This window comes from Peromyscus californicus, unplaced genomic scaffold (assembly GCF_007827085.1).
Source record: "Peromyscus californicus insignis strain IS unplaced genomic scaffold, ASM782708v3 Scaffold_5__1_contigs__length_169319896, whole genome shotgun sequence".
In the NCBI taxonomy this organism is placed as follows: domain Eukaryota; kingdom Metazoa; phylum Chordata; class Mammalia; order Rodentia; family Cricetidae; genus Peromyscus; species Peromyscus californicus.
This window is the reverse complement of record NW_026294573.1, coordinates 31603471-31623789: the sequence shown is the minus strand read 5'-3', so window position 1 is coordinate 31623789 and position 20319 is coordinate 31603471. Positions and strand designations below refer to the sequence as shown.

The following is a 20319-nucleotide window of genomic DNA, read 5'->3' as shown; positions in this document are numbered from 1 at the left end:
ACCTTGGAGAGGAAAAAGTTTATTTCAGTTTACAACTCTCAAGCCACAATCAATCACTAAGGTCAGGGCAGGAACCTGGAGGCAGGAACTGAAGCAGAAGCCATGGAGGAACACTCCTTTCTGTCTCGCTCCTCAAGGCTTGCTCAGTCTACTTTCTCACACCATCCAGGACCACCTGCCCAGGCATAGCACCACCAACAGTAAGCTGGATCTTCCCATGTCAGTCATTAAGAAAATGCTCCTAAAAGCTTGCCAAGAGGACAATCTGGTGGGCACATTTTCTCAATTGAGGTTCCCTCTTCCCAAATGATTCTAGCTGTGTCAAGTTAAAAAAACACTAGCCAGAACACTGGTAGTGTAAGAACCTAAGTGGGTTGTTGCCTTGTTTGTTTGTTTGTTTGAAGACAGAATTTCTCTGTGCAGTCCTGGCTGTCCTGGAACTCACTATGTAGACCAGGCTGGCCTCAAACTCGATCCACCTGCCTCTGTTCCCCAAGTGCTGAGATTAAAGGTGTGTACCACCACTGCCCAGCATTATTGCCTATTTTTAATATCGCCCTTGAGTGTGGTCATCTTTGAGACTGAGATGACACAGGTCAAGAACAGCAGAGTCTGAAAACTGGGCAATGGTGGCGCATGCCTTTAATCCCAGCCCTTGGGAGGCAGAGGCAGGCAAATCTCTGAGTTTGAGGCCAGCCAAGTCTACACAGAGAAACCCTGTCTCAAAAAACCAAAAACAAAAACAAAAACAAAACCAAACAAATGAACGAAAAACACTGGTAGAGTCTGGCACACAGTAAAGCAACTCAGTCCACACCAGCTGTAACTACTTTAAACAGCAAACCCCAGGACAGGAGCTCAGGGTCAAGCAATGTGAGCAGGTGCAGATGGGTTGGGATTGGCAGTTCAGGAACAGTACGGGGTCCCAAGATGGTTCCAAGGCAAGGCTGCCTAGGCAGTCTGATCCAGGAAATGGGTATAGTCAGGACAGCCACATACTGGCCCCTTCACAGTTGAGAAGGACTCGCTGTACTTACTACTGCCTCCTCTCTGTGATGCTGGGGTGTCTCATTTCTCCAAGACAAGCATCTCCTAGTAGACTTTGCCTTTCAAAAGTCAAAATTCGAATCTATGTTCACATTATGCTTTGGACATGAAATAGCTCTCAAAAAGGTTGTACATTGAAGGTTTGCTCCTTAAGGCCATGTTCAGAGGAAGGACTTTTGGAAAGCAATTTTATCTTGAAGGCTTTACCTAATTGACGGATCCATTGATGGATTATTGTGTTGTTTTTAAGGGAAGAACTTCCATGTTTTCATTTACAGGAAGACTTTTACAGCTTCTCTTTGTGATACCCGCATCACCAACATTACTATTCTGGTTGGGACTATTAAGTAAAAGAAGAATTACTTAAACATATTCACTACCATGGCTGCTCTCAGTGACTAGGGGGCAGATGGTGTATACAGAGTGGACATGCTGGACAAGCAGATGGTCTAACAGGACAGAAGGCTAGAAAGGAATGGCAGGGAATGTCGTGATAGTAATCAGAACAGTCCACAACTTAAAACTTATTGATTACACATTTCTGGAATTTTCTATTTGGTTTTTTAGGGGCTTCAGTTGACTGCAGGGAATGGAAATTATGGACACTAAAGCCACAAATAAGGATGAACTACTGTAAAGCTCTAGCGCAAAGTCATCTTTCAACAAAGTAACCTATTGTTTAGGGGCTCAGGAGTCCAAGAAAAGCCCTCAGATTCTGTCCCTATAATTCTAAAACAATGATACTTTATTCATCCTCCTCAAATCTCCCACTGCTCCACTGAGTCTCTGGTACCAGCTCCCACATTTTACAGACTGGGAGGTCCAGGGTGAAAAAGGACTTGCTTGAGATCCTGTCAGGGGTCCTAGAAAAAAACCAGTCTCCTATCTGGCACTGTGGAGCCCCCAACCCTTTGTTACAACCCCAGAGAGGAGGCATACCCAGCTGCTTAGGAAAACGGGACAGTGCACCCGGCTTAAGAGGAAATGGGACGGCTCATAAGGAAGACAAGGGTCCCACTGGTTTCCCCTCAGTGTGCTTAGTTTCCAAGACCAGTCCCAAAAGCTGGACCTTCGCTGGTGGCAGGCCTGTCCCCATCCCCCTATGTACTGCCCATCTCTACATTTGCTGCTTGGACCGAAATGCCGCCTCTTCACCGCGGCTCTTCAGCATCTGCAATCCCATTTAACCAATCCCCACGCGTCCCGCCCCCACTTTTGATAGATCCCGTGAAGTCCCTCCTCCGCACGTGGCCCAGCCCAGGGATCTCTGCTCCCTTTCGCCCGGAGTTTGGCATTAGAGCGCTCCTTTCCACCACCTTGGGTTGTGAGTTCTCAAACACCAGTACATCTCTGGCGGCTGGGCGGGCTGTGGAGAGACCCCCAAGTACGGGAAGGAGGCGTTTTCGCTGCCCTGAAACCTTCCAGACCCGCTCAGTGTAAACCGCCTCCGGTTTGTGTCAACATCCGAGGCCGGAGACTGGCGGCGGCTGGGAACCGGCTCCATCTAAGCAACGGGAATGCGGGAGGGTGGGGAATGGAGCGGTTCTTGGGGTACGTAGAAGGATCCTTCTGGAGGGGAACCAAAGAGTGCTTTGGGGGGTCCTCGAGAAGTAAGGCTAGGGCTTGAGAATGGATCTGATTAAGGTTGTAGGGGTGGCTGGCGGGAGCCCACGCCCTCATGGGTCTAGGTAGAAGGTACTTCCCCATCCACCCAGCTCTTGCTGCACCCACCCTCCCCTCTGCTTCATGGTGGGTAGTGGTGAGGGGGGAGGCGCTGGTGCAAAGGCCATTCAGAGCTCCTGACCACCCAATCTCCTCCTCCCTTCACCCTGCCACTCTGCGGCTCCTCATTGATTCCCTCCAGGTTCGGGTAGGACACGGGATGGGGTCGCATCTTGTGAATCACCAACTCTCCTACCCCCACCCCCGCTGGGGCCCAGGAAGAGAAGGCTTAGAGATTCAACTGTGGTTCTTCTGTTCCCATAGCAACGGTGCGGTTGTTTTTTGCGAATCCACTTTAATCATCCGTACTTTTCGCTCCAAACTGTGACCCAGGCTCTGAGCCTCAGGGTTGAGGGACAGATGGGGGTACAGCCCTCTACAATCCTGGCGACTCGGGGAAGGTCAGCGCGGGCGGACGGGCGGGGCGCGCTGTTGTGGCCCAGACTCACAGGCCACCCCATCCCCACCTGAAACTCTGACTGTCACTCGGTGCCGGCTGAGCCTATCGATGTCCAAGGTTCTTGAGAGGGGGCGGGCCTTATGCAAATCGTGTCGTCTTCGAGAAGCACATAGTGATACAAGAGCTCGGGAGGCGGCTCCAACGCGGACCTTACAGAGCCCGGCGTCCGCCTGCTAGCCAGCCTGGTCCCAGCGGCCGCCCAGGCTCGGAACCATCCAGCGAGTCAGCGAGCGGCCTCAGGTAATGCGGGTAGGGCAGGGCCCTCGGAGCAACCCCGCGGGGCGGAGGCCCTGAGCCCCTCCTCCCCCGCGTTCCCCTCCCATCCTCCGCTGCTCAGATCCATCTTCCTGACCCTGGGTCTGTCATAGGTGGACAGCCATCTGGAAGGCCCGCCTTGGGCAAGGGACCACCTGCACTTCAAGCCGGGTCCCCTGTTCAAGGAAGGTGGTACGGCTGCCTTTTTACCCCCAGCTCAGGTAAGAACAACCATTCCTCAGGCCCCAGTGCAAACACACACACACACTACACACACACACACACACACACACACACACACACACACACACACACACACACGTGGGGGTGTGGTGTCGCTGGTGGTGGCGGAGGTTTCAGTCACCCTGTCTCCTGTTGCCTCTGGAGATGGTGGTTTGCCTAGCCCCGTGGAAACCTCTACCTGGAGGTAGCCCATACCCACACCAACAGTTCAGTCATTCGCACCTCGGGGTCCTGTTCCCAAAGATACTTCCATAGCAAATTTATTCTCTGATCACACTACCTCTGCCCTTGGGCTGACGGAAGACCCCCAATGTCCTACCCCAGGCATATTCAGCAGCTCCTCTCTAGCAGCGCCCAACTAGAGGAGATCCCATGTTCCGCCTCTTGTCCCCTCTGGAGCATGAGCCAGGGATGCTCCTTCCAGGAGACCACCCCATCGCTCCAGTCTCCATACCTCCCTAACTCCTCATCTCTTTGTATTCGGCTCTCCTCTGCCCCTTTTGTCCTAGTTGCTCCCTCTCTCAGCTTCCCGTTGTTTGTAGAGATGAAGCTCTACATCGTCTGGGTGGACTCGCTTTCTCCTTCCCCTGAGTCTGAACCTGGAAGGAGAGGAGTCTGGTGTAACTCTTGCCTTTGCCTGTGTCGCTGCTGGACCTTAGCCAAGTCTTTCCCCTCTCCGATTCCTCGTGAGATGGGGGAAAGAGCGTGGCAGAGGAGGATTAGACGAGGTGGTCTTGAACAACCTTCCAACTCTGACATACTCTGGTTCCACGGCTGGTTATAGGAAAAGAAAGCTTAAACCATTAGGATATTTCTCAGAGGAGATCTGAGAAGCCCCAGCCCTCACTGTGGGGGCATCATTTTTACTCAGGCCGTCTACACATCCTGCGGGGTCGTTCTCTTAAGGGTCTTTTCCAGACCACCAGATCACCCTGGCATGAAAGCTCCAAAGTGGAGGTGGCCAACCCAGCTCACATGGCAGGTGTCACTTTTGCCTCTTATTATGAAGGGGAGGGACAAGACCTGGCTGTTACTGCCGTTGCTGCTGCTTGGAGAAGAGCAAAGGGAGGAGAGGGAAAGAGAAAATCTCCTGACCAGGGAGCTGCTGTCACCATGGCAACCGCCTCAGCACCAGCTCCTCCGAAGCTAGGCGAGGGTGTGGGATTATTGCCTCCTTCAGCCCCTCCTACCTTCACTTCCACCTCTCCACTTGAACCCTAGCCCTGAGCCCTCTAGAAGAAGCCCCTGAGCAGAGAGGGGAAGAGGTTTAGAGCAAGGGATGCCTCCTCACCTGGAGGCACAGTCTTCCAGAAGCCACCACCACTCCAGCAGAACATGCTCCCAACTAGGCTCTGGTCTTTGCTTTGCAGCTGATGGGCTCCAGTTGACCTTGGGTGAACCTTTCATTTCCCTGACTCTGGCTTCCATTGTTTCTGAAGTAGGCTTGATAGGAGATCACAGATAAACAAAACAGTGTGACATAGCACCACAAGGGCATGCTGCTCTTCTCTCATAATCTAAGTGGCATTCACTGAACATGACTGCATCCTAGGCTCTGTCTTCAAGCTTCCACAGGATGCTATGTGCAGGCACAGAGGGAAAGCAGGAACCTATGGGAAGAGCTTCCAGAAGGCAGACAGGGACAGTGGGAAAAAGGCACTTTTTCCCCTGTCCAAGATGCTCAGAAATAGTCAAAGTTGTGTTGGAAGGGGGAAATTTTACTGTTGGGCAGAAAGACCTGGGGACTCTCCCTGTTTCAGGCAGTACAAAGGCCTCCCTTGGCATCCTAGATCATTAGCTAAGGGTCAGGAGATGGTGTGTGGGGGAGGGTTCCACACCATAGCCTCACAAGGTCTGCCTATGCCCAGAGTGCTGAACCCATGCTCTTGCCTGATCCCTGCCCAGCTTGGAATGGACGGATTGCCAGGAAGCAGGTGGCAGCTTGTGTCTGCCCAGAGAAGAAAGGGTGGAGGGAGAGACACTATTTAAGCACATAGGTGAGGAGGGGTCTGGCTCTGAGATGCCTGGCTCAGGGGGAATATGTGGTGATGAGGAGAGCAGTGGGCAGTGAAGATCAACAGGTGAGCAGCTTGAAAAAAGATTGTAGATGAGTCTGGAGTTTCAGAGGGTCTGGTCATGAGTGTGTGTGTGTGTGTGTGTGTGTGTGTGTGTGTGTGTGTGTGTGTGTGTGTGTATCTCTACCCTAGCCTTGAGGTGAGATTCTAGAAGATCCTGGAGCTTCAGAGTGTCACCTAAACCCTACACTGTAACTAGGGGAGATCATCCCTTGGAACAGAGGTGTCAGGAGGAAGGCCCTTCCTGCGGGGCAGGTGAGCCCTGTGACTATGGGCCTGGCTTGGCAAAGAGCTTTGGCTAGCCTTCAGCACTGTGAGCGATATCCCTGCTCACGGACATGGCAATGGTTCCAGGAGCATTTCAAAAGGAAAAAACACGAGACCCTATGGCAAGCCGGACCTGGAGAAAAGGGAAAAAATCTGAGAAAGTCCGTAGAGTCTGTTTCCTTCTCCTTATACCCTGCACCCAGAGGTGACGGAGGGAGGGAGGGAGAGAGACAGAGACAGAGAGAAGTGGGGGCAGAGAAGAGGTTCAAGTTGAGGCTGAATCTGGCTGTAGTTGTGATGACTCAAAGTCGCTTGTGGACATCCACTAGGAGGGATAGATACTTACTGCCTATCAGAGGTTATGGACTGTAGCTCAGGCAAAATGGTCCCACTGAGACCACAAGGTCAGAGCTATTTTTCCCAGAAGGCAGGTGGGGCTAGAGAAGGTCTGTGCTGAGAAAGAGGTCATGATGTAGAAAGGACAGGTCAAGAAGGTGGTTGGGATTCAGCCTGGATGCTCAGTGGAACTCCTCAACCAGCTGTCACTCTTGTCTCTGTTTTCTTTCTTTTGCTGAAATAAGGGGATGATCTCCAAGGGTGCTGCCTACTTAGACTTTCTGACAACTGAAGAAAGATGGAGGGGGGTGTTTTCTGGTCCTCACTGGGTCTTCGGCCAAGTAGGGGCAGGGCACAGTTGAGGACCCTGAAGACAGAAGGGTGAAAAGGTAGCACAGAAGAAAAAAGAAAGGGAGCAGAAGGCAAGGACCACACAGACACCATGACACAGAGAGACGAGTGTTCTCTGACAGATTTGCAGCCTCATACGTTGACACCCTCCTACACATAGACCCAGCCCCTCGTGCAGACACTCAGGCACATCCTACAAGAGCCACGGGAGAAGTTCTGCCTCCCCCATCAGACACCTTTGCTTCCGGGCTTTCTAACTTCCTTACGCCTTGAGCTTACACAGTCATTGGGGGAGGAGGCAGCTGAGGATGGTCCCTCACTTCTGCCTCCGGGTGGTCCAGAGGCACCCTTGACTCTGACCCTGGTGTAATTCCAAGCCCCCAAAGATAGCATACTTCCCCTCCTTGGCTCCTCCTGTAGATTCTTCATCTTCTGGGGGTAGTAGGTTCGTAGCTAAGGAAGGATGCTACCACCCTCACGGCTCCTTGATCTCATGACCCGGAAGAGGATCCTGAGGTCCAGAGATATCCTGTAACAGGGTCCATTTGCCTTGATTCCTGAGTTCGTCTCATTCCTAAATCCAGCCAACAAGGGCTGCCAATGCCCCCTTTTAGCACCTCTCAGTCCATCCACATCTCTCCATTTGAACTGTGTGCCAAGCCCCTCCTTATACAGCTCACCATTCTCCCCCTCAAGTCATCTTTTATTAAAGATTTGTTTTTATTATTTTTAATGATGTGTAGGCTGTGTTTCCGACTATGGGTATGCACACATGAGTGCAAGTGTCCTGGGGGGGGGGGGGCAGGGCAAGAGGTGTCAGATGCCCTGGAAATTGTTGTGGGCCACTTGACATGGGTACTGGGAACCAAACTTGTAACCCTCTGGAAGAGCAGCAAGTGCTCTTAGCCACTAAGCCATCTTTCCAGCTCCACCCTCAAGTCATCTTGCACATTGCAGCTGAAGGAAAATTCCAAAAAAAAGAGAAACCTCTGGATTTCTAGGACATAGATCAGGACCTGGCATATTGTGAGCGTCCTGTGTTATGGAATGAGTGTTAGCTTCCAAACTCTTGCTCTAAAACCTCCAGGTTGGCAAGGCTTGAAGGCTCTTTGTAGACAGTCATCTATCTCTAGAAACCTCTATGAGCTACTGAAGGCTGGCTTATCTTAGCTTTTATCTTCATACCAAGTACAGGCCCCCAACAAATGCTCAGGGAGTGAATGGGTTAATGAAAAGCAAAATGTAATCAGGGTCATCACTGCTCCAGGCTAGGACTTCTATTTGTACACAGGAAGGAAGGAGAGATGCTTCCTGTGTGGGGCCTCCAGGAAAGCCTGAAGGAAGAACTTGGGAAATGGTTCCTGGGGGACCTTGGTAGGAGAGGAGTCTACCCCGGAGGGAGGGTGCTGAATGCAGACAGCCCTTGCTAGCAGGAAGATTAGCTGAGGCTTTATGCTAGGGATCTAGGGAATTATAAATGATGGGAGATGTGAGGATGAAGATTGGGCCATACTGGACCACAAGTCACTGAGGGGGTCAGTTGCCACCAGGAAAGGCTGAAAATGTCCTTCCAGGAGGGGTCTGCTCTGGGGTGCAGGGTGTTGTGAGGGGAGAGGGAATCCTGCTTGAGAAAAGTTTACCCAGTGAAAATAGGCTTCCTATGAGAAGGAAGGCTGAACATGTTGAGAGAAGGTGGGGCTTGGCTGATGTGGGTGGCTAGGGAAGTGGGGGAGTGTTATGGAAAGAGAGATACTGACTTTAAGAAGGGCTCCTTATGGGAGGTGGAGTGTGAAGAAAGGTCCAAGTTGGGCGAGGGTGGAGAACCACTTTGCCAGGGTGAGGTCCTAGCCTGGGCCATGTTGAGGGAGCTGTCTGTCCTGCAGGCCCACCATGGGGAAGAACAACAGCAAGCTGGCCCCCGAGGTGCTGGAAGACCTGGTCCAGAACACAGAGTTCAGCGAGCAGGAGCTAAAGCAGTGGTATAAGGGGTTCCTGAAGGACTGTCCCAGCGGCATCCTCAACCTGGAGGAGTTTCAGCAGCTCTACATCAAGGTGCCGGGTGGGGAGTGGCATGGGGGGAACGGGGGCGGGGAACGGGTACTGGGGACCAACCTGAAAGCTGGTGGAACTCAGAAGGATGGGGTTGGCGGGGAGGGTGGGACTGTAGCTGTGCCCCAATAACCGGTACCCCTGCCTCAGTTCTTCCCTTACGGAGATGCCTCCAAGTTTGCACAGCACGCTTTCCGCACCTTCGACAAGAACGGCGACGGCACCATCGACTTCCGGGAGTTCATCTGCGCCCTCTCTGTCACCTCCCGTGGCAGCTTTGAGCAGAAGCTCAACTGGGCCTTTGAAATGTACGACCTGGACGGCGACGGGCGCATCACGCGCCTGGAGATGCTGGAGATTATCGAGGTGCGGTGGGACCAGTGTGGGCGTCCGGTATTCTTGAGCCTCAGGAGTCTCCTAGCTGCTCCCCAGCGTTCTCCCACCACAGTTCTGCAGGCCCCTTGCTCGATGTTTAACCCGTGGGGTAGATGGTGTCAGGTACCCCATTTTCCCAGATGAACAAAGGGTAGCATGTGGCTGCCCTCAGTAAATCAAATCTAGGGTAGCCAAGTTAATTCATTTGGTTTTCTAAGAAGTAAGTACTGAGGTCTGGAAAGATGGGTCAGCATGTAAAGGTGCTTGTTGCCAGGTCTCACTACCTAAATTTGATCCTGGGACCTCACACGGCAGAAAGAGAGAACCATTTTCTACACGTTTGTCCTCTGACCTCAGACAGACCATGGTTCATTCTCTCTCTCAATCTCTCTCTCTCTCTCTCTCTCTCTCTCTCTCTCTCTCTCTCTCTCTCTCTCTCTCTCTCTCTCTCTTTCTCTCTGTAAATGTTTAGCTATTTTTTTTTAATTTTCCTTTAAAAAAGTATTGAGTGTCTGCCATGTGCTTTCATAGGAGACTTCTAGTAAATCAGAAAATAAATTTGGGTCATGCCAGGCAGTAAATGGTATAAAAAAAAAATTTAAAAATAAATAAATAAATAAATAAATAAATTAGCAAAGTAAAGGACGAGAGCATGATGGAGGGAAATGGGGGACGCTGACTCTAAAGACTGCAGAGTGAACCACCCACGCAGGTGAAGTTGTGTTTGCATGGCTCCAGGTGTGGTAGGAGGCCAGGGCAGTAGTGGAGGTGTGAGCAGAGGGGAGAGTGACAGAAAAATGGACCCACAGGGAGCCAGGAGTCCCATCAGTGGCTCAGGCCTGGGTAGAGGCATTGAGCATATTCTGAGTGTGGAGAGCAGGTGATGGAGGAGAGCGTGGGCAGCAGAGGCAGGGAGACCAGTTAGGAGACTTCTGGAGAAATCCAGTCAGGAGCTGGTGGAGGCTGCCTTCGTGCATGCACTGTGGAAACGGTGGGAAGCAAGTCGCCATAGGGCCCATCGCAGAACTGGAGTTGGAATGTGCTGCTGAAGGACTGGAGAAGAGAGAAGAATGACGTGAGAACTAAGCATGGTGACGCACTCCAGTAATCCCAACCCTCAGGAATCTGAGGCAGAAGGATGGTGAGTTCAAGGCTAGGCTGAGCAGCATAGTGAGTTCCAAGCCAACCTGGGCTACAGAGGAAACATTGTCTCAACAAATTTAACAAAGAAGGCTTGAGCGTTTTTTTGTTTGTTTGTTTTTCTTTTAAATGTGGCAGAATGAAGTCGTTACTTGTTGAGACAGGGAATTCTAGAGGCACAACAGGTGAGAAGTGGATCAACAGTTGAGTTTGAGACAAGATTCCTTTAAGATGCTCATGAGGTAGACAGTCTTTTTTTTTTTAATTGATTGAGTGTGTTGGTACATTCCTTTAATCTCAGCACTCAGTGGGCAGAGGGAGGTGAATCTCTGTGAATTCAAAGCCAGCATGGTCTACATAGTGAGTTCAAAGCCAGCCTTATCTACACAGTGAGATACAGGCCATTTAGAGTTACATGATGAGACCCTGTCTCAAAAGGAATTAGTGTGGTGGGTGGGTGTGTGTGTGTGTGCGTGATAGAGAGGGGTGCGTTACCACAGTGTCATGTGAGGTCAGAGAACAACTTTGTGGAGTCAGTTCTTTCCTTCCACGTTTATGTGGGTTCCGGAGACCGAACTCAAGTCATCAGGCTCGGGCAGCAAGCTCCTTACCAGCTGAGCCATCTAGCCAGCCCTAAAAAGCCAGCCTTAACAACCAAGTGTCTCTCTCTAGTGTCTACCCGCTCCTCCAGTGAGTGTCCTCTGAGTCCACCCACAGGTCCCTTTTATTCGTCCTCAACCCTCCCTGCCCGTTGTGTGTTCACACCTCCGATTTGCTCCATCAGGCTATCTATAAGATGGTGGGCACCGTCATCATGATGCGTATGAACCAGGATGGGCTCACACCCCAGCAGCGCGTGGACAAGATCTTCAAGAAGATGGACCAGGACAAGGATGACCAGATTACACTGGAGGAGTTCAAGGAGGCTGCCAAGAGTGACCCATCCATTGTGTTGCTGCTTCAGTGTGACATGCAGAAGTAGAGGCTGGTGAGGGGCAGGGCCCCTGGCCACATCAGGCATGGCACCTCCCAACCTGATGTCCTCTCTGCTGGCCCGTCCCCAGGGGGAGGGGCATTCCAGCCTCACTCTCTGGGTCCCCCACTCCTCTGCCCAAGCCTTTCTCTCCTCAGTCAAGTTCCGTGAGGGACCCCCTCATCCTGCAAAAGAGATGGGTCCTCTCAAGTAGCCTGTCCTCAAAGCGTCTGTCACTAGCTCCACCTCTAGCCTTGGCCTAGAACCAACATCCTTTGGGCTTAGGAGAGTTGGCTTTTGACCCAAGAGGCGAGGTTAAGGAGGGACTGAGGGCTTGCTTCGATATCCTGTTGTTCCCAGGATTCAGCTCTAAATACACAAAGCGGTCCCAGAGGCTCCCAGTCAAAGGGCCAAACTGGGTCTCTCCTTTCCAGATTCCTTGAGAGGTGGTCTCCGCCCCACCCCCTTGACTCTACCTGGCCCCTCTGGCCCCACCCTTGGGAACATCCATTGAGTCCCTTCTCCAGCTAATGCTTGTTGAGCACTCGTTCAATGCCAGGCACCTGAAGGTGCTAAGAATATGGTTGTTTACAAAAACACATTCCATGCCCTCTGAAAGCTCACAGGGTAAGGAGACAACTTCCAAGGGTGGAGGTCTTAGATAGGGATGTGAAACACACGGAGACGAGGGCGCAAGGCAGCTGGCAGGTTCTTAGGACGAGTGTGTCCTCCAGTGAACACCACCCAAAGCTGCAGAAAGACTGAAAGGCCCAAGGAAGTTTAGGTGCCACATGTGGGTAGAAGTTTTAAGAAAAATAAAAATTTATGTAATATTTATTTTTTTAGTGCCCTTTCAAAGAGCTAAGGCCATTTTATTAGACTATTAATATATACTCTATATTACTTGGTTTCTTATAAAAAACGATTTAAATGAATATAAAAATGCTAATTTTCAAGGGGGGGAAATGTTTGGGCAAAAGGGGTAGGGTTACCACCAGACTTTGAGAACATGCACTCTCCCATCAGCAGTCTGCTGCTCCTGCTACTTCCTTTTTATTACCTTTTTTCAATCCCACAAGTGACTTTGTGTCGCACACTTTGGGTGCTGGCGTCCGAGATGGAAATGACGTTTACGCTGAGCAAGGGTAGTCTGTACCCCACATCTCAGTGGCTTGTTTCTGAGTTTGGTTTGGTTTCAGGGCTTGGCTTGTTCTTTCACAGCCTCAGATAGAAGGAGCTAGAAGAAAAGGATCATCCGGCCACTGTTCAGGCTTCTGGGCTGCATTTATGGACCAAATGCCTAAAAATATGCTGGGTGTACTCCATGTGAAAGGCTTTTTCTGACCCCTCTACCCCAGATCTGCCAGGTAAACAAATCTGTCACCTTCCAAACTCACCGGCTTTTCTTTCTGAATTTTAGGGTCTGTGAGCTAACTATTGTGCTGCATGCTTTCCAGAAAAATCCACCTTGCTTTCTTCTAGTTCTTCACTTTACTTTCGCCTGTGCTTGTGATCAGGAGTTAGCTTTGATGTGCAGTGACAGTTGACTTCCTCTTGAACTGCTGTGAAACTGTCTCAGATGTTCTCAGCCAGGGTGGGAGTAGAGAATATGCTTGTGAAGCCGGGGTGTGTGGTGGCGGAGATTGCCCTGCAGGAAGGATGCTATTTGCCTCTCACTTCTGAGTACTCACCTCCTTGCTGCTAGGAACTTTTGGAGATTCTCACCTGTGGTCCAAAATTCTGTCAGACCTTCCTTCTTGTGGCGTTTGGAGTAGCAAGGCACCTTCTTTCCATCCTGCCTATCCAGGCCACATGGTGAGGCCGAGGGATTGATAGACTCCAGTGATGCCCGCAGGTGTTTTATCTAGGGATGCTTCACAGGGCTGTTCCATAGCCCTCGTGAACTGCCTGTTAAGTATGTCTTGTGCTGTCATCAGCACCGCAGAGACAGCCCGGCACAGCTGGGACCTGAATTTTCTAGTGAAAAGCTTTTCCTGCCCTCCCTCCCACCCCCCAGTGTTGAATCTAGACGAACTCACGATGACGACAACGACACAGACTTGGCTTTCAAAGGCTTGTATTTACTTGCATCTCATTTTGTCCTCACAGCCCAGGGAGATCGGGGTTTTCGGGACCTTTACCCAGGCTTGGAAGCTAAGATAAAGGGTGGAGGGTAAGGAGGTCTCTTGTGTGAGAGCAAGCGGTCAGGAGATAACACAGTTGTTGAACTTGAATGCAAGGCTCTCTAAAAGACTTTCCTCTGCCTCGTTCATTTCTGTGTCTGTTAGTCTAGATGTTGACTGCAGGACAAACTGACTTTTGTCTTTCAGAAGCTTCCTGCTAAGAAGCTTCTGAGGCTATGGTCTTCCAAAAAGGAGGAGGAGCTTGAAGACTCCATTTTCAAGCATCCTCTTTTCTGCTTCTGGGCAGCTTTGCATGGACCAATGCTGTTCCTGGGGGCTGCTAACCAAATCCCGGAAGCATCTAACATTGTCTTCCCCACTCTCTTCCTTCCTGAGAAAACTGCTTTTGTTTTTCTAAGCTGGTAGGCAAGTTCTATCCCTGAGACTGATCACTCCAGGGTTCTGGCTGCCTGCTCATGGGCAGTATTTGCTACTTAGGCAAAGTGTTTCAGACAACTCAACAGGCCCCAAACTGTTTCTGCCTTCTTGCTGATGGGCGGAGCCACAGGCAGGTTAGGCCTTGCTCCCACACTTTCTTAGGTGTCTAGAGCACTGTATGCCCAGGAGACCGTGTGGTAGAGCACCCATCCCTGCCTTGAGAAGAGAGATAGGGCTCCCATCTCTGCTCCAGCTTGAGAAGCACTTACCACGAAGCACAAGGTTAGCAGAGATCTATGCACGACTTGCAAAGACATGAAAACATACAGGCCATTAAAACATTGATCTATCCAAGTTCTCCTTTGAGGTTCTAGATCCTCTTACAGAAGTTCTGTGAGTCACAGTGGTTCCAGATTCAGCCTCTTCATACCTGCTATTCTCATTTATCCTTTCTGGCTAAGGGATGAGACCCTTATTTCTCATCCCTAAAAATCATCAGTGAAGGCTGCTTCCCTCAGGTGCCATGACCGTCCCTGCAGCTGCATAATTTACTAACTTCCTTTTAAAATTAAGAAGAAAACAAAAACAAGCCCATCACCAAAGGCACTAATTCTTTTCTGCCCTGGCAATGGCAGAGCCTCAGAAACAGAAATCCATTTTCCACAGGAGGTCATGAGAGCAAGGAAAGAGAGTGATCTGATCCTCCTAGGCAGGGCAGTAGTAGGCTGACACTGTAAATAGTTTTACACAAAATTTCATTAAATCGAAAGTTATTTCCAGAAGATCCACCCTGGGTGAGGCTTTGTGTTGACTTTAGAAATCACCATGGGGTTAAAAAAAATATATATGTTTCTTACATAGCTCCTTCATTGTTCTTAAAGAAAGACATAATTTATGTGCTCAATTTTAAAGTCTTAGAAAAACATGGGATTTTTTTTTTTTTCTAGACTTTCCAGGGTTTTCTCTTCTTAGCTTTGTCAGAGTGTGGGGGCAGGGCGGGGCCTCCCAGGAGGCATGGATCTCTCTGCCTGGTGGAGGCTGGCCAGGTCCAGGGCCTTCTCAGCAGCAGCAGTGAGGAAGCATACCCCGTTCTCTCCAGATGTTCTGCTTCTAGCTGCGCCCACAGCAACCGTCTTCACTGGTCAATCCTGTGCCATGTGGTGTGTATTTTTCCCCACTGACAATGAATAAAAGGTGTGACTGTGCAAGCTTCCTGTCTTCCCTGAGCTGGCTGGGCAGGGCTAGGGTGGGGCAGAGGGAAACAGGCCCAGAAGAGTTCACAGAGCACTGCAGGAGCCTCCTTGGGCCAAGCTAGGTTTTCGGTCTAGTGGGGAGTGGAGTCATATAGCATAGTGACCCACTTCAGCTACTTCAAAGAAAAAAGGGAAACAGATCGCAAAGGGTCCCAGTGGCAGGCAATTCGGGACATGTGAGCCAGGCTGGGGATGTAGCTCAGTTAGTAGAGTATTTACTCAGCATGCACAAAGCCATGGGTTCAATCTTCCACACTGCTTAAAATGGATATGGTGGCACATGCCTGTAATCCCAGCATTTGGGAGGTGGAAGCAGGAGGATTAAGAGTTCATGGTCATCCTAGACTATTTTACTGAGTTCAAGCCAGGTCTGGGATACATGAATCCTTGTTTAAGAAGCAAAAATATAAAGGTCTGGGCTTGGAGCTGGAGAGATGGCGCAGCGGTTAAGAGCACTGGCTGCTCTTCCAGAGGCCTGAGTTCAATTCCCAGCAACCGCATGGTGGCTCACAACCGTCTATAATGGGATCTGATGTCCTCTTCTGTCATGCAAACATACATACAAATAGAACACTCATATGCATAAAATATATAAATAAATAAATCTTTAAAAAAAAAAAAAAAAAGGTCTTGGCCTCCAAACTAGAACTGGTAACTGTGGCAACTGTGTCTCTCTCTTTTCAACCATGAGATGATGGGCTTTCAGTTTCTGGGTAATTACTTTGTAGTTTGTTTGTTTTTATTTTTTTGTTTGTTTGAAACAGGGCCCCCCTCTGTACCCAGCCTGGCCTTACTCTCCAAATCCTTCTTTGGCCTTCTGAGCTCTGGGATTACAGGAGTGTTCCACCATTCCTGGAAGGATGTTAATGGCAGGAGACATTGGTAGAAGGCATACCAAGAATCCAAATGAGTGGATAGTAAGTGATGGCCACCAGCCAGGCTAGGGTCCATACGTTGTTTTTGGGCAAATCAAGAAAAGGCACTCTACTAAGTGAAAGTAAGTATGCAGCTAAGCAGCAAAAGCACCTTTGAACTTGTTACAAAAACATAGTCAGGCATGGTGATGCATGCCTTTAATCCCAGCACTCGGGAGGCAGAGGCAGGCGGATCTCTGTGAGTTCGAGGCCAGCCTGGGCTACAGAGCAAGATCCAGGGAAGCCAGGGCTACACAGAGAAACCCTGTCTCAAAAAAAACAAAACAAACAAACAAACAAATACAGTAGAGCACAGGATGGACTTCAGTCCTCACCTGGCCTGCTGGTCAGAATCATTGCAGTATAAACCTGTTCCACCATCCACAGGAACCCTGCCTAATCCCCGAGAGTTCCTACACTGACCCAGATGTGTAGGAGCAGTGTGGGAGGAAGTGGTGAAATGTTCTTTTCAGAATCGCCCCTCAACAGCCAGAGGGGTTCGGGGGCAGTGGCAGGTGGAGGGAGCGGCTTCCTCCTGAGACGCTCCATTGCTTTTACAAGGGTTTCCTCAAGGACACCTGGAGAAGGCAGCTTTCTTGGCAGGAAGCAATTAGGACAGAGAAGGCGGCTGACCTATCTGCCTCAGGGTAACCATGAACCAAAGGAGGTGGCTCAGAAGCCTGACTCAGAGAAGCCCGAGAACCCGAAGTTGCTGTTCCCACTAGAAGCCATGCTACAGGTCGGGAAGTCTGATCCCCTGCCTGCCTGGGGATGCAAAGGTCCTGGGCTGCCTTCTTGTCAAATCCCTCAATCCCTCACCAGGCAGGTGGATGCACCTCCTACTTCCAATCTTGCTATCTGCCTCAGCTACAAGCCAGGGTGACCTTTTAAAAGCACCCTTCCTATCATGTTGCCTTTTCAGGGGCCCTTCCCCCGAATTATGATCTGTTACTTAAATATCCCTCAAGGCCCTGTGTGATCTGGCACCAGCTGACCTCAGAAGCCTTGATCTTAAGTTCACATTTTCCTCCTGCACCCTGTGCTGGAGCCACCCTGGATCCCTTTCCTAGGGTCTCTTAGGCCTATGTAGTCCCATAAGCCATTGCTCCTTTCTGGACAACTGGTTCCCCTCAATCTTTGTGAAGCCTTGCGATCCTCCAACAACAGCCCCTCATGTTTACACAGTCCATCCCAGTCAGCAGACCTTCCTGTGTGATTCCCAGGTTGCCAGGCTAAACACATTTAAGTCTCTCTAATGGTCTGGATATGAAGTAGGGACCTAGCTGGAGAAAGTAGGTCACTAGGGGGTGGGTCCTTGTGGGTCCAGTGTCCCTAGTCACCTTCCCTGCCCCTCTGGTCCACGTGAGGAGTGTCCCACTCCCAGGACACTCTGCCTCTTCGTGGAATCAGAAACAACAGGTGTTTGTTCCAGTTTTGCTAGACTGAACCATCTAAAACTACAAACCAGAGTCAAATCTTAAGTCCTTTAACTTGTTTCCGATGGGTGATTGGGCACAGCTACACAAAAGTGACAAATGCGATCTGCTCGCCTTAAATGACAGAAATGAAGGCTGAGAGAGTCGCTGTTCTACCTGGGGGCCCGATCTCAGATGTGTTGACATCAAGGCCACCGCTTAGTGAGCTTTCTCAGCTATGGGAGTAAGCCCAAACCAGAATGTGAAAGGGGCTGGCAAGCCGAGGGTCTTACCTGGTGGAGATAGTAAGAGGTAAAAGAGACAAGCAGAGCGAAGGTTACATGAAAACATGGTACATGCCACGGCTCTCACTAAATACCAGCCAATGGTGCCAGGCCTGCTGGGGCAGGATGCCCAGGGGAGCCGCTCAGGTATGTGGATGTCCTGGGACCTAGAGGGTCTGTTCACAGTTTATCATCTGAAGAGGTGCTGGACACCAAGAGAAAGGGACAGCTGGAATATAGGAAGGCAAAGCCAGGGAATCCCTACAGCCAACTCTCAGAGAGGACTGTGCAAGCCAGGAGGCAAGCTAGAAATCCAGAGGATCGAAAGAACAGTTGAGGATCAGTTCTCTGACCCTTCACACAGGGTCTGGGCTAAGCTCTGAAAGGGACTGAACATAAGTCAGGGCAGGTCCTTTGATGGCAAGGAACAGACACCTTAGTCTGTAAGGAGTAAGGAGGCTTGGGCTAGGCAGGGCTTCTGTTTACAGGTGAATGGAAGTACGGAGCAGGGAGCATGCACCCTACAGTCTCAGTACTCAGGAGACTGAGGCAGAGGACTGTCTTGAGTTTGAGGCCAGCTTTGGCTACATAGTGAGTTTAGACTCTGTCTAAAAACAAAGAGAAAATAAACGAGCAAAACCACAAGCTAAAGGAGCTTAAGCAAACATGGCTTTTGGGCTCACATAATTAGAAGCTCAGGTCCCACTGGGTCTGGAAGCTCAGAATTGCACCCTTTCCCACCACCTGCTCTCCCTACCCTCTCCTTCGACCTCCCCCATCTCTCCAACTTCACTGACCTAGACAGGCTTCTCTGTATTCTTTCACTTGCTCACATAGTTCCCCAGGTAAGACCCCAAATGGGATAGCCTAGCATGGTGTCATGTGGTTAATACCAGCAGTCGCAAGGCAGAGGCAGGAGGATATCTGTGAGTTTGAGGCCAACCTGGTGTACATAGGAAGTTCCAGGACAGCCAGGACTACATAGGCAGATGCTATATCAAGAGCAAACAAACAAAACCCAACAATAACAAAAAACAAAAGACAAAACCCAAGGGAGTTAAAAAAACAAGTCTCCCGGCGTCCATGTGACTGCCCAGAAGGGGCAGCACAATCATTCCTCTATCAGTCAGTAAGTGCAGGGAAATGGTGGAGCCAATCTCAGAACACCCTGCTCTCTGAGTATTGGAGAGACACGGCTTGTTAGAAAAGGCTGAGGAGCCGGGCGGTGGTGGCGCACGCCTTTAATCCCAGCACTCGGGAGGCAGAGCCAGGAGGATCTCTGTGAGTTCGAGGCCAGCCTGGTCTCCAAAGTGAGTTCCAGGAAAGGCGCAAAGCTACACAGAGAAACCCTGTCTCGGAAAAACCAAAAAAAAAAAAAAAAAAAAAAAAAAAAAAAGAAAAGTCTGAGGAAAGTGATCGCATCAGGCAAAACCAACGGCCACCAACTTTCTTCTCTGGGACATTTATTGAACTGCAGGAAGAACTCCACAGAAAACTGAGCTAACCTATTTTCAGGACCCCAGCTCTGCTTCAGGGAGTTATTTATTATCCACTTCTCAACCAAACCCTGCTTATTCAACCTTTACGTGGAAATCTGGAAATAGCCACGGTAGCCAGGCCTTATGAAATCGTTATGACCAGAGGCAGCTCCCTGTCAGGGCAACAGGTTTCTCTCTTTCATGGGATCCTCTGTGTCCATCTTTGCCTACATCCACCCACAGAGACTTCCCTGCCCACATGCCCTCTGCTTTTTTTTTTTTTTTTTTTTTTTTTTTTTTTGGTTTTTTGAGACAGGGTTTCTCTGTGTAGTTTTGGTGCCTGTCCTAGAACTCACAGAGATTCGCCTGGCTCTGCCTCCCGAGTGCTGGGATTAAAGGCGTGCGCCACCACTGCCCGGTGCCCTCTGTTTTAGATGGAGTATAACACTGTGTGGAGGTTCATCCAGGCCTTTTGGGAGATGGTTACACTTCACCCTCAGTCATGCCTGAGATTGACCACACAACTCCCTATTCTAAAGAAAGAGAAATTTGACTGGCCCAGGTCATCTTTTCAAGACAAATTACTGGGGATGGATTACTTTTATGTAAATAAAACATTCATCCCCATTCATTCCAGTCTGGAAAAGGATACCTCGAACCTACTTCCCCCAATTTATTTTTATGTTTATTTTTTAATCTCCCTTCTCTTCTCACCCAAATTTATGTTACTGCTTTTCCAAAGGAGATCTCTCTATTCACTCCAGCTAGAAGGCAACACCCAAAATGATCTCATCCAAGGCCAGCCTACTGAACCACTGAGCTCACTGGGGTTACATACAGGTGTGTGGGTGATGGTTATTGCAGGAATCTGGGCAACTCGGGAAAACTGCAACGTTGGAGTTTCCAGTGAAGCTTGCAGGCAGCTACATCACCAAAGATGCTCTCTTCTCCCCATTTACTTTGCTATTTATATCATTGGGAGGGGACCCCAAGTCTGTAAATTTCCTGGACTTCCTGAGCCTTGCAAGTTTCTCCGAACCTCCCAGGAGGGAATGTTTCAACAGGAGGAAATAGCTATGAAACAAAGTTTACTTGGTTCCTACCAAGACAGGGTGGAGGCT

General features: G+C 50.0%; 1 protein-coding gene across 2 annotated transcripts; it reads left to right on the top strand.

Moving 5' to 3' along the window:
* The first annotated feature begins 2929 nt into the window (after positions 1-2929).
* Positions 2930-15062, top strand: Hpcal4 (hippocalcin like 4). 2 transcript variants are annotated; one of them, XM_052716495.1, is made up of 5 exons: positions 2930-3469; positions 3598-3705; positions 8640-8808; positions 8956-9171; positions 11105-15062. In XM_052716495.1, exons 3-5 carry the CDS (start codon positions 8647-8649, stop codon positions 11300-11302), a joined length of 576 nt encoding a protein of 191 aa, XP_052572455.1. In that variant the 5' UTR covers positions 2930-3469; positions 3598-3705; positions 8640-8646; the 3' UTR covers positions 11303-15062. The 2 variants fall into 2 exon arrangements, with proteins under 2 accessions (XP_052572455.1, XP_052572454.1); XM_052716494.1 differs by lacking the exon at positions 3598-3705 and having other exon boundaries at positions 2941-3469.
* Positions 15063-20319: the final 5257 nt, after the last annotated feature.